Below are 13,847 nucleotides of genomic sequence, written 5' to 3' on the forward strand. Positions count from 1 at the left end.
TTTTCTCCTCTTTAATGGTAATAAAAATAACTTTTATTCTAAAATTGAGATTTGCTCCCTTTAATAATCAATCAGGGTAGAGCAGCCTCTCCAGCCAGTGCCTATGGTACATTCCTGGGGTGCTGCAGGCTGCGAGGCGGCAGCCGGGGCATCGCAGGGCAGCAACATGAGTTTTTATCCCAGAGCATTGGCCCTGGACCACAGGTGAGCTCAGCGCACACCTGACGAGGCAAGGAGCCATTGTGCACAGGTTTTTACCCTGAGCATTCTCCTGGGCCTCTCACCCAACTATGGGCCACCATTTTGATTTTCTCCAAAAAGGATGGGCGTGAAGATGGAAGCCGCCATTTTGGAAGTGCACTACACCGTCAATTTGATTTTAGCAGTGCAGACCCAGGTGAGCCTTAGCCACGGGACTTAGCAGCCCAGCCTGCATGATTGCCCCACCCTCCAGACCAGCTTGGGCAGCAGGAGCATCGGGAGGTGAGCTTGCCACGTGGTGCCCACACATGGCAGATGCCAATTTGGAGGCCTCATCGGATGCCCCAGATGCACCTCAATGCTCCCCCCGCCAGCAGAAAGAACCAGTTGCAGGAACCTAAGGATCGAGGACTGCAAGGAAGCAGGTGGCTCCCCACTTCAGACTCTGGGGGCATTCCAAGAATGCCTCCAAGGCCATGGAAAAGGCAGAAAGCAGGCGCCAGAGGGCCTTAGACAGGGAGTTTGCCAAAGCCCAAAAGAAAGTAGCTAAGAGGGCATCAGACCAATGCTCCATTGAGCAGGTCAGCCCTCATCCCTTTGCAGAGCTTCCCCTTGTCCAGAACAATCCTCAACAGGATGAGATGTCCCCAGATAGTGATGAGGAACTTCCATTGTCTCTCCCAGAGAACCAGGGGGGTGGGAGGTCCTGGAATCTCCAGTCTCCAGGGAATTGCCATCTAGACACAACAGTCCCATGCCTGAGGGAACATTTACCGCAACTGCAGCAGGCCCTCATCCCCTTCAGTCTACGGACATTCAACTGGCCAATATGGCAGCCATTATTACAGAGGCCAGCCGACAGGGAATTGCTACAGGTCTACAACAGAGAGCTTCTCTGCAATCTTCAGAGAGGAGCAGATCCCCGGCCTGAACCCCTGAGGACTACCTTCCTCTGCTACCTCTCTCTGAAGGTGGCATTCTTGGTGGCCATCACATTGGCCAGGCAGGTATCAGAATTGGCAGCCTTATTGGTAAGACAGGACTTGTGCGTGTTCCATTCTGACAGAGTTGTCTTATGACTTGGCCCATCATTTGTTCCAAAGGTCAACACTAGGTTCCACAGGGCCCAAGAGTTGATACTACCGAACTTTTGCCTGGCACTGGTTCATTACCTAGAAAAACAGTGGCACACGTTAGACATCAAAAGAGCTTCGCATCTACATCAGATGGACATCTTTGTTTTGTCGTACAGAATCACTCTTCATTTCTGTCAAGCCAGCCTCCCTCAGCAACCAAGAAAGAAACCACTTAACTCCATTTCACAGAATTAAAAGTACTTTTACTGGTTATGAAAAGATAGCAGCTAAGCAAAGCAAGATCTGAGGCAAAAGCATGTGAAATCATAGATATCAATATGTGACCCAACCCCCTCCTCCTGGTAACCCCATTCCTAGTCCAATCTGCAAATCCCTTAGGTATCATGTGAGTTCCATCTTCAAAAAGCATCATCAGGTTGGTATGCAGGACAGTTGGCATTGGCGGCTCCCATCACTATCTCCAGCATGTGCAGTAGATGGTGAGAACAAAAATCTCTTTACACAATCTCTCCTGTAATTAAAACTTCCCTTCCCAAATACCAGGCCTTCCCCTCCCCGTTTCAATGGCAGCCGAAAGCAAGTAGCGAAACAGGGGCTGACATCCAGCCCTCTTTCAGAAAAAGAAGTTATCCCTGCAAGAAAATAAAACAACAGAAATAAGATAACATAAGAAATGTACATGTCAATTAGGATCAAGGTTTATCAGGGTACTTAGCATAGAACTTCGATGCAACATGTGCATCCCGAATCTAAAAGGGCCAACATTTTTGCTTGGACCCCAGTAGAGGGCACTTTAAGTTCTACTGGGATGGTCACTGGGCCCGATCGGGAACTTACCAGACAGTCGTCGTCAGATTCGGTTTCACTTTCCTCCGATGAGGAGGGTGTTTCTTCTTCTCTTGGAGTGGGAGGGAATTGTGCATGGTAGTGTCCCTTCTCTTCCCAGGTTGTTTATCTGGCTTCCTCTCCCCCCCCAGCAGGGGGCTTTGGGCCAATCTTGGAGCGGCAATTTGCTGCCCGGTGCCCCTCCTTTCCACAACGGAAGCAGGTGATTGATCGGGGCTTGCTTGTAGACCAACTTTTCCCTCCTTTTGGAGCTCCTTGAGGGGTGGATGGGAGGGGTAGCTTTCTCTTTCTCACTGTCTTCATGGTACTTTTCTCTGGCTAGATCAATTTCCATGTCCACTGCCAATTCGTACCAGCGTTGCAAGTTACGCCCCCCCCCCGTTTATACAGTTCTTGTATATATCTTTGTTTAAGCCATCCATAAAGCTGTCCATTAAAGCCTCTTCCAACCACCCTACATATAAATGGACAATTCAGGAAACTCTTGTATATAATCAGCCAATGGGCTCTTTCCCTGGGTAAGGGTTTTCATTCTGGTTCTGGCCTTCCGCTCCATGAGCGGATCATCAAAGCATTTCCTCAGGATGGCCATAAACCTATTATAGTCTCTCAGTAGGGGGGAGTCATCGTTATGCAGGGCAACCATCCATGCCACTGCCTTATTCTCCAGCGCCATGGTAACCACTTTTACCTTGGCTTCTTCTGTGGGGAGGTCCTCTCTGAACTGTTGCATGAAATTCCAGAGTTGGACCAGGAAAAATCCTAGGTCCTTTGACTCCCCACCAAATTTCACACCAAGCGGAGGAACTTTTTCCATCTGGCATCTGCGGGGGGCCCTCCCCCTCTTGGAACAGCTCTCGCAGCTGCTGCTGCTGCACCGGGGTTTCTCCATCCTGATGAGCTCCACTGTCTGCCCCCAGGACCTCCCTTGGGGCTTCTCCATCCTGATAAGTTCCACTGTCTGCCCCCAGGGCCCCCCTTGGGTAGAACAGGGCCTCTGCAGTTTTCTCCTCTAGTTCTGGGATATCAGCTTCTCTTTCAGGACCGCTCTTGCATAAGCTTCACCTCTCCCAAGCCTCTTGAAAGAGTTTCATAGCCTGGGACATCATAAGGTTCTCCTCATCAGTGTCCTGCCAAGTGGTAACTCCAGCCAGAATTTCCTCAGAGTGATATTTCTGTCCTACTCCCAACGACCACCTGGGGTGGACAGATCATTCCTCCAAATTCAGATTCACCATCCGTTCTGTCTTCAAGGGGCATGGGGATGCAGCTGCCTCCATGTCGTTCTCCTGGTCGCTGCCTGGGTAGGACATTCTTTTGAAGATTTTGTTTTTATTTATATTCCCCTCAGAAGGTGTTAGCTCCGGGATGAGTGTGAAAGTGAGATCTTGCTTAATGTCAAGCCAGCCTCCCTCAGCAACCAAGAAAGAAACCACTTAACTCCATTTCACAGAATTAAGAGTACTTTAACTGGTTATGAAAAGATAGCAGCTAAGCAAAGCATGTGAAATCATAGATATCAACATATGACCCAACCCCCTCCCCATGGTAACCCCATCCCAGAGTCCAATCTACAAATCCCTTAGGTGTCATATGAGTTCCATCTTCAAAAAGCATCATCAGGTTGGTATGCAGGACAGTTGGCCTTGGTGGCTCCCATCACTATCTCCAGCATGTGCAGTAGATGGTGAGAACAAAACTCCCTTTACACAATCTCTCCTGTAATTAAAACTTCCCTTTCCAAATACCAGGCCTCCCCCTCCCCATTTCAATGGCAGCCGAAAGTAAGTAGCGAAACAGAGGCTGACCATTTCCTTTCAGCCAACCTTCATGGGACACAAGGCAATGCCTTTCTTTTTGGGTTGCTAGATACAAGCCTGCATTATGAAAGCCTATGAATAGGTCTATGCCACAGGACGTATCACGGCTTACTCCACCAGGAGTGCAGCCACTTCAGTGGCATGAGTAACACAGACTTCACTGGAAGAGGTTTGTCGGGCTACCACATGGGCCTCTCCATCCCCATTTATCCGCCATTACAGACAGCTATGTGTCGGCAGATGCTGCATTTGGCAGGCAGGTTTTACAGCAGGTTCACAGACTTTGACTTGGATGACAACCCACCCATGAGAACAGGACAGGCTTTGTGCCAGGGTTCCAAATAACATCTAAAATTAAATCAGAGTCCAAGGCAAAGTATTGCTCAAAGTTCCAATTTATTAAGAGAGTCATGTTGGCACATCTGGGGAAACCTGAATCTGAAAGCTTCCCAGTTTTCCCCACCCAATTGAAAGTTCAAGATCCTGCCCCCTCACCCACAAGCCCATTACATGGTCCAATCTTCCACTGCCATACTGGCAGTTCCACCCATCCAGTTCTGTCAGGTGCAGAGGTGTAGCGTCAAAGGATGACCTCAGATTCTAGAAAGGAATTTTATTTTGACAACATCACATTCTATTCCTTGCTATTCCCCCTCATTCATACCTTCTGCCATTGTCGAGATTATTTCTCTATTGGAAGGTGAGGTAAGAACCTGTTGGGGCATTTCAGGTGAGACTGGAATTGTGGGGGGGGGGGAGGTGTGAATCCCTGAGTTGGCCCCTGTCCAGTTATCAGACATGGTGCCATCTGCTGAGGGAAGGCAGGCACCCATGACATCTCTCCCATCCATGACCTGGGAAGAAAGCCCATCCTGGTGGTGCTTGATTCACAGGCTGCAGCCCAAACATCAGTGGCTGGCTAGGGGGAGATGTGGGCCAAGCCCCTTTCTGCTGACTGGATTGATTTCCCCATGTTGGTGGCCAAGCAGGCAGACACTGGTATCTCTACCATCCATGACCTGGGAAGGAAGCCCACCCCGGTGGTGCTTGATTCACAGGCTGCAGTCTAAACATCAGTGGCTGGCTAGTAGATGTTGCACAAGCCCCTTTCTGCTGGCTAGATTGATTTCCCCATGTTGATGCGGGATCTGTCTGCAGCTCAGCTTCACTTGTCACTGTGTGGAAGGAGTAAAAATCTCCACTCCAGTGCACTGCAGAGCCTCTGCTAGGGAAGGAGAATGTGGGGTGAACCAGGGCCCATTTAGGTGGTCCTGAGCTAACACAATGATTGATTTCACTCATGTTCAGCTGCACAAAGGGGTCTAGGAGGCTCCAATCATCTGGTCGGCTACTGGATGATTGCTTTTGTCTTCTCCAGCCGTGTGTTGAAACAGCCCTTTCAACCTCCTCTGGCTCTGACAGCATTTCTCCAGATGCCATAAATCTCCAGGTTTTCTCCTCTGCAGCTTCCCTTACAGCTTTGGAATGTTTGCAGATTGTGTCAGCAGAGAGAAGAGACCAATTAGCTGCTACCATTCCCACGGGCTTTATCTCCATCTTCACTGATATTTTATGCTGACCCGGGTCGGGTCAGTGTCAGGAGTCAGCACCCCTCCCAGCATCCACTGCAGGGGTAGCTGGTGAAGTATTTTAAGGCAGATTCAGGTTAATGTCAGGGTTTCAAATAACATCCAAAATTAAATCGGAGTCTAAGGCAAAGTATTGCTCAAAGTTCCAATTTATTAAGAGAATCATGTTGGCACATTTGGGGGAACCCAAATCTGAAAGCTTCCTGGTTTTCCCCACCCAGTTGAAAGTTTAAGATCCTGCCCCCATGCCCATAAGCCCATCATATGGTCCAATCTTCCACTGCCACACTGGCAGTTCCACCCATCCAGTTCTGGTCAGGTGCAGAGGTGTAGAGACAAAGGATGACCTTGGATTCTAGAAAGGAATTTCCAACATCACATTCTACTCCTTACTACTTCCGCTCCCAATTCCCCACTAATGAAACAGCATAGTAGAATAGAATATTAGTGTGGCAGGCCAAAGATCCCAAAAGGAACCAGCTGCAGGCCTGACACTTTGATTTGTCCCATTCCTGGATGCTACCTCCACCAACAATGGAGAATGGGCATTGGTCTTACTTGAGATGCCTGTTCTCTAGGCAGGTGGAGATAGCATCCAGCCCCACCCTGTTGGAGGTCCAGTCCAGCATAAGCAAAGAGAGACTTCCCACTCATCACATGTCAGACTGCAGCAACCTGTTTGTCAAAAAGCTGGGTGGAGCTATCAGAGGAGGCAGGACATTAAATATTGCAGATTCAGTTTGATTGGATAACAGATGGAGTTAACCCATTCCTGGATGCTATCTCCACCTGCCCAGAGAATGGGTGTCTCAGGTAAGACCAACGTCCATTCTAAATCTATGCATGTGGCCTTTGTTTTTATATAGTAAAGTGGGGTCTATGGTGAAGTAAAGGTTGAGAACCACTGGTCTGCAGCATTACTTGGTTCATTTGGACTTCTAAGCAGGAATTGATATTTTTAGCATATAAATGCAAGTCCTCTTTTCTTATACTTTTGTTCATTTGAGAGTGGTGGAAAGTTTATTTGGTTGGTAAGTTCCAAACATGGAAATCATTTTACCAAATTGCCATATTAAGTAAGGATATACAGAGTTTCAGATTTAAAATCCTAAGATTGCTTGAGGGACGGCATGGCTTTACCAGTTCCATTAACTTAAAGAAGGTGTATTTTTCCCTAGGTTCTCATAGTAGCTATCAATCAGTTTATTACAGTCTTAGACCAGAGACCAGAGAAATAAAAATACTCAGTAAATATACAATTAAAAATTATGGCATAAAATAATAAATAACTACTAAAATCTGTAATAAAATTCAGTCTGTCAATTACTTGGATTGTAAAATTATAATCCATAAATTGTGTGGTCCGATGTCGGTTCAACGCTAAAAGAGAAAAGACTAAGCAGTGCAAAGAGTTTGCCACATTTGTTATATAACATAACTATGGTGGAGAAGACACGAGTTTGTGATGAATCCCCAGTGCTGCTGCACAGAATCTGGCCACCTGCACTGTAGTTATGGACTGTTCATCCTTAAGCAGCCACTGAAGATAGGTAGTATCGGAATGGCCAGGATACCTAGCAGTTATGGGCAGAATGTTTTTTCCTAATCTCTGTATACAAGGAACATCTAAAGAGCATGTGACCCACAGTCTCCACCTCTGCAGGAGCAGTGTCTTTCCATCAATTGTGTCCTTTTATACTTGCCATACAAGACAGCCGATGGAAGCACGTGGCACTGTGCAAGCAAAAATGTGTTCTGGTGGTTTGCTGACTCCAACTGACTAAGATAGCTGGCAGGAGCAACAACACATCTAATGGCATCTTGAGCCAGAAACAGTGGAACTTTCCCTAAGTCTGCCTGCCTCTCAATGTCCTCCACCCTTTGTTGCAAGGTTTGTCTTGCTAGGTCGTAATCCATCTTGAGTATTGAAGCTGGAGAGAAACCTAGTTTGGCAAGGTTGGACTTGACAGCGTTAATTCATGATGAGGAGAATTTGTCTTGGAGGATTAATGGAGCAAAACCTTGCAGAAAGAAGTTAAGCTTTAGCCAGAGATTTAAGGACACTATACAGATTCTTGCTTTGACTTTTGTCAATCCTGTCTCCAGATGCAGAAGTGCATTTAAGACACAATGCAGCATCTGGAGAATTAATCCAATGAATTTGGATTGAACTATTTCTAATGGTATAAAACATGACGCTGACGATCTGAGCAAGGTCCTGTAAAGAACCACTGCTAGCAACTTCGCCAGAAAAAGCTTAATTGTGGCAGGGACTTAATATTCTGAGCAAGGTCCTGTAAAGAACCACTGCTAGCAACTTCGCCAGAAAAAGCTTAATTGTGGCAGGGACATAATATTCTCCCTTTGTATGGAAAAAAATTAAGGATGACACTCGCTGATTTTTGGCCCAAGGCAGCCACATATTCTCCATGTGCTTTTCTTGAACCATTGGCCTGAATGACCACCCCCAGGTATTTGAAGGTGGTTACTTGTTCTATTTTGTGACCATTTAGATACCATGAATAAAGTTTTGGTCTTTTTGCAAAGGCCATGATCTTTGTTTTCTCATAATTTATGTCCAGTTTTACAATACTGGACAAGGGCTCGCAAGGCTCTTTTAAGACCTACTGGTGTCCTGGAGAGGATCACAGCGTCATCTGCATAGAGCAGCAGGGAGGGCCCAAAATGCATGCCTGTTTAACCCACTTTTGAGTTTTAACTGACTTTGAGAGGGACCCTTGCATATTATACTTCACCTTGAGGGATGTTTTAGTATGTAGGGCACATAATAGATGAAGAAGCCTGTGGTAAATTGAAGCAGCTTCCAGCTTCTCCCATAGCTTAGTCCTGGTAACCATATCAAAGGCTGACTTGAGATCTATAAAATCGGCATATAATGATATAGATCTATTTGATAAGTATTTTTCAATCAGATGATGAAGAACTAAGCACTGATCTGTGGCGCTTCTCCCCTCTCTGAACCCAACTTGCTCTTCAGCGATACGGTGTGCTTGTCCATGACAGCTCTGAAATATGTAGATCCATCTGCATATTTAAAATGTTTCATTCTATCTTTCAAAGAAATGTTATAGGGTAACTTCAGCTTTAAAAATTGTCCACAATAAAAATTTGAACTTGAATTTAGCAATGTATGCTACTTCTTACATCCTGTTTGCATTTCATAGTGTTGATTGCACATGGCCGATCACTAAATTCTATGTATAAAGCAGTTCAATTTCAGATATTCCTGGAATTACTAGCAGCACAACTAGCACTGCCTCACAAAATATTACCACAAGTGAATTCACTAACAAATAACAGATTGGAAATCTACAATCTCTTTTGAATTATTTTGATTTTATGTGTAGACAGTTTTAAAAGCATTGAATTAATTGATGGATTAGTTGGGGGTGGGGGAATGCCACTTAAATTGTGAATACTTTATTTGAATTCTGAAATATATGTTGCTGGGCATCTGTTAAAATATTTTGCAATTATATTTATGTTAGCTAAATTATGTTAAATTAATGTATTTTTAATAGAAATATACAATCTATTCAGTATTAATTCTATTTTTCTTTTGTCACTACAGATTTGATGAGGAACAGCATCTTCTGGCAGAATTACAGCATAACTTCAATAAGTTTATTTTATGGTTAAACGAAGCCAGCAGTGTTGTCAGCATTCCAGCTGAGCCAGGAAATGAATATCAATTAAAAGCCACCCTTCAAAAAGTAAAGGTAATATAATTAGGAAACTCTTGTTTCCAATTGTTTATTTTGCCTTTCTGTGAAATTTAAACACTATAAAAATCTTCAGAAGCTTTCCCATCATGATGGGCTACTAATGTGTTGGATTATAACTTACATTTGCCAACATTTCTAAGGTTTTCAAATACGACTTCAGTGATATTTTTGGAATGATGTGAAATATAGCAATAGCACTCAGACTTATATACCACTTCACAGTATTTTACAGTCCTCTCTAAGCAGTGTACAGAGTCAGCATATTGTCCCCAACAATCTGGGTCCTGATTTTACCGACCTCAGAAGGATGGAAGGCTGAATCAACCTTGAGCTGGTCAAGATCAAACTTCTGTAATACTACATTCTAATCACTGTGCCACTGTATGAAACAATGAAGTCTTTTCTGTTTATGACAGGAATGGATTGTCACAATATAGAAATAGATTGAATATATGACATTAAGATTGTTTGTCAACTTTTTATACTTTTAGTATTTATTTTTTTGAAAAAGAGTTTTAAAATGATATATCATTTTTAGTCAAAGTACAGTTCTGAAAGAATTAGTGTCCACAGATTGTTTTGGAAAAAAAATTAGATCGTGTTTAACATTACTGTTTTTGATTCATTTTTTTCCTAGGGAAAAAAATAAGATAAAGACTGTTGAGTTGAACCAAATTGCTGGTGATTTCATGGATATATGCAATCTTTGCTGTTCTCCATAGTGGTGGAGACAGCATCCAGGAATGGGTTAACTCTGCTTGTCATCCAATCGAACTGAGTCTGCAATCTGTAATGACACGCCTCCTCTCAGCTCCTCCAAGCTTTTAGATTCAGTTTACCTTAGGACAAGATGTGTCTCTTCCATTCTTGAATACTTCTACACCATCAATAACATCTGATAACATCTTAATTTAGATGCTAGCTCCCAACAGATCCAGCTAGAGCAGCCTCCCATTCCAGCAGCAAGGGCTTTTGGCAAATTCCACTGAGGGCTGCAAGGCAGCACTACGGCCTTGCATTTCAGGCCACTACAGGGCAGCACCCATGAGTGAAGCTCCAGAATGCTGACCCTCTGACTGCAGGAAGCAGTGGCGATCACCGCAGGCAGTCCAATCCTAGACCAGGGCAAAGCGCATGAGCGCTTACTCTCTGGTGATAGCTCCAGGCCTCGAGGAGCAGCAAATAGACCTGAAAGAAGGATTGCTGCCATTTTGAGAACCATGACGATGATCACCACCATTTTCAGAGCTGCAACGACGAGGTGAGACTTGGGTGCCACTTTGAGCAGCTAGAAATTTTCCCCAGGGAACATTAGTGTGGGGTGGAGCCCCTTTTAGAGCCCTTCAGCCACAACAATCTAGAAGGCTAATGTATCACTGCCCATGTTCTGGGCACGCCATTTTCAGGGCTGCAGGGATGTGGCTTATACCAGCAGTGCTTGCCACATGGCATATTCAAAATGGCTGATGCCATGAAGGAGCCATTAGCCGGGGTATTAGAAACCCCTCAGATCTCCTCCTCTCATAGAGAGGATGTGGCAAGGCCCTCAGGACTGAGGCCTGCCAGGAAAAGACAAGTCTCTGAGTCCAGGTTGAGAGGGCACTCCAAGAAGGCCTCTAAGGCCACACAGCAAGTGGAGTGCCAGTGACAGAGGGCCTCGGATCATGAATTCACTAAAGCCCAGAGAGAAGCAGCCAGGAGGGCCAATGAACAATGGGCCACAGGACAGGTCAGTCCTCACCCTTTCATGTTACAGTCTTGCACCAATGACAGTCCTCAGCAGGTCGCAATGTCCCCAGACAGCGAGGAGGAGCTGCTTTCCCCTTCTGGTTTTAATCAACCCCTAGAAGGTGGCAGTTTTTGAATTTGAGCCTGAGTTTCTTACATGGCAATGGCAGCCTGAGATATTTAGTGGAGAGGTATACCCTCTGACCTATGTGGAAAGGTCCTTGCATCTTCCGCCTTTTATTGGCACTCTTTTTATATGTGGCAAAAGAGTAACATAACACATCCCTCACCACTTTCCAAACTTTTTGCATCCGGGCTATCCACTCCTGCGAGGTCGTGTCATCTGGGTGCACCTGAGGATACTCTGGAATTGGGACGAACTCCTGCCCTGTAGCCTCATGAAATGGGGTAAACCCCGTACTTTTGTGCATTGCATTGTTATATTCAACCCCTGCAAATGAAAGGAGTTCAGCCCAATCGGTCTGTTGGTACTGGATGTAACATCTTAAGTAGCACTCTACCATCACGTTTGCCCTCTCCGCAGCACCATTGGTCACAGGGTGCAAGGCTGTACTAAGTCCCTATGAAGACCCCACTGTTGCCATGAATCTATGCCAGAACCGGGCAGTGGATTACACTCCCCTGTCTGAAATTATCCATTTGGGGATGCCATGGAGTCTATAGACATGGATAATAAACAGTTTGGCTAGCTTCCTAGCAGATGGAAGGCCGGTATATGCTACAAAATTAGCCTGCTTGGAGAACAGGTCTATTATCGACCAAATGACCTTGTTTCCTTGGCTGTCCAGTAAATCCACGCTGAAGTCCATGGCTATCTGTTCCCATGGCCGAATTGGATCTGCCACCTGCTGTAAAAGTCCAGGAGGCCAGCCAGGCCGGACCTTCATGGTAGTGCAAACAACACAACTCCTTACTTATTCCTCTATGTTCCTTTTCATGTGGGGCCACCAGAACTGGTGATTTACTAAATGCAAAGTCTTGAGGAACCTAAAATGTCCAGCCGAGCGAACGTCATGGCAGCACCACAGCACAGCCACCTGTACCACACTTGGTACATACGAATAACTTCGACCCCTTCCAGGCAAAGCCTTCTTGCTGTGTTAATAAAGTTTCATTTTCTTGAAACCACTGGTCCATTGGGAGTGCTGCTTTTTTTAATAAAACAATTTTATTTGTTTTTGAACAAGGACAAACAAATATAAAAATAAAAATAAAAAACCCATCTTCCATTACAAATTGTAGAAAGTGTGTCAGTTACAGTATTTCCATGCATTTCTTCCATAGTCACCACCTGCTTTTCATATCAAATCACATATTTTAAATTCACCTATATTCATGTATATCACAATTATTATATCTCAATTTGACTATAATTGTTTTTACATCCTTTTATATATAATATTCAAAATCTAGAATAGGATTACATGATAACATTCCATTAAATCATCCCGAGATCATCCAATCACAATGCATCTTTATAACATATTCTAGATAAAGTTTTTAATCTCCATGTGTTGTTTATATAAAAGTTCATATTATCAAACTAATGTATCTATATGTATTGTTATCATTATTAATCATTATTTAACTTAGCTATTGTCGCTTCATTTTATACATACTACTAGTAAACTAAATTTAGCTTAATTTTTATTATACATTTTCATTGCATCAACCTGTATCCCTCCAGCAATAGTACGGTCTTATATCTCTTGCCATTTGTACATTAATGTTCTAGTTACTTTCTTAATAAATCTTGTATAAACTACTCCTGGCAATATGCCGTTTCTTTCATATCTCACAAAAGCTTGAAACCCAACCTCTGTTCTTTCCATCAGCTTATCTTTGGTTATCACTAGTGCTTCTGTCAAGATTTCTCTCCTTATCTCCGTCAATTTTTCTCTCTTTTCTTCTTCTTTGAAGAAAAAGCTTTGAAGTTTGGGGTAGAGTTCCAATCCATCCATCTCCCCTTTCCATATTCTGCTCTTGCCATTGCTCACTTTGTTGTCAGTATCCACAGTTTTCTTATCTCTTTGCTCATTTTTTTCTTCCATCTTTTGAACTCTGTCCTCCACATTCGTCATTTGGTAAACATCCTCAGTTTCTCCATCAGATTTTTCTGTTTTGTATTCCATATTCTCCAATCTCTTTTCAATTCACTCTGTCACAACTAATAGATTTTGAATTTCAAACATAATCATTTGCAATGTTACAGTTTCTTTTTCCTGCTGAACCATTCTTTCAATTTTGCAGACACTGACACTATAGGGTTCAAGGCCATTTTAATAAACTTCAAACAGGTTCATTTATTATCTTTCGAGTCAAAATGTTGTCTTCCCTCCAATAGCTAGTGATAAAATTTCCAAAAGGCACCTGTATAAACAACTTGTGCTCTTCCTACTATCACTGTCAGTAAACAAACTGAAAGAACCTTGAATCTCAAGTGATCAAAGAGAAAGAAGAAAAAACAATGTATCCAGCCTCCAGCCTCTAAGTGGCAGTGTAACTGCTTTTCCTCCTGTTGTTACAACCCTCTTTATAATTCTTCTTATTTTCTTCTTTATAGTCCAAGCTTAAGAAAGAAAAAAAACAAAACAAATGGAGATCAAAAACAATCCAATCAATCAAATCAAACATTATTTTAAAAAGGAGAATTTTAATCCATAGGTATAAGCAAAAGTGAAAAAGAAGAAGAAAGAATTAATCCATTCAGTTTAAAAAATAGGGAGCCCCTGCAAAAGTTCCATCCATGAAAAACAAATTAGAAACTGGATAACATACTAAGTTCAATGCAGATCAATC

General features: G+C 43.7%; 1 protein-coding gene across 6 annotated transcripts in view; it reads left to right on the top strand.

Annotated features, from left to right (window-relative positions):
- The window catches only part of DMD (dystrophin), a 1,286,665-nt gene that overhangs the window by 738,136 nt on the left and 534,682 nt on the right, over positions 1-13,847 (top strand). For all 6 annotated transcript variants that reach the window (XM_087721810.1, XM_087721811.1, XM_087721815.1 and 3 more), the window contains exon 45: positions 9,146-9,293. In XM_087721810.1, coding sequence (XP_087577936.1) covers positions 9,146-9,293 — 148 coding nt within the window. The remainder of the gene's footprint in view (positions 1-9,145; positions 9,294-13,847) is intronic.

This window comes from Thamnophis sirtalis, unplaced genomic scaffold (genome assembly GCF_051295495.1).
Source record: "Thamnophis sirtalis isolate CommonGarterSnake01/CBP01778 unplaced genomic scaffold, rThaSir2_p1.2 scaffold_8, whole genome shotgun sequence".
NCBI lineage: Eukaryota > Metazoa > Chordata > Lepidosauria > Squamata > Natricidae > Thamnophis > Thamnophis sirtalis.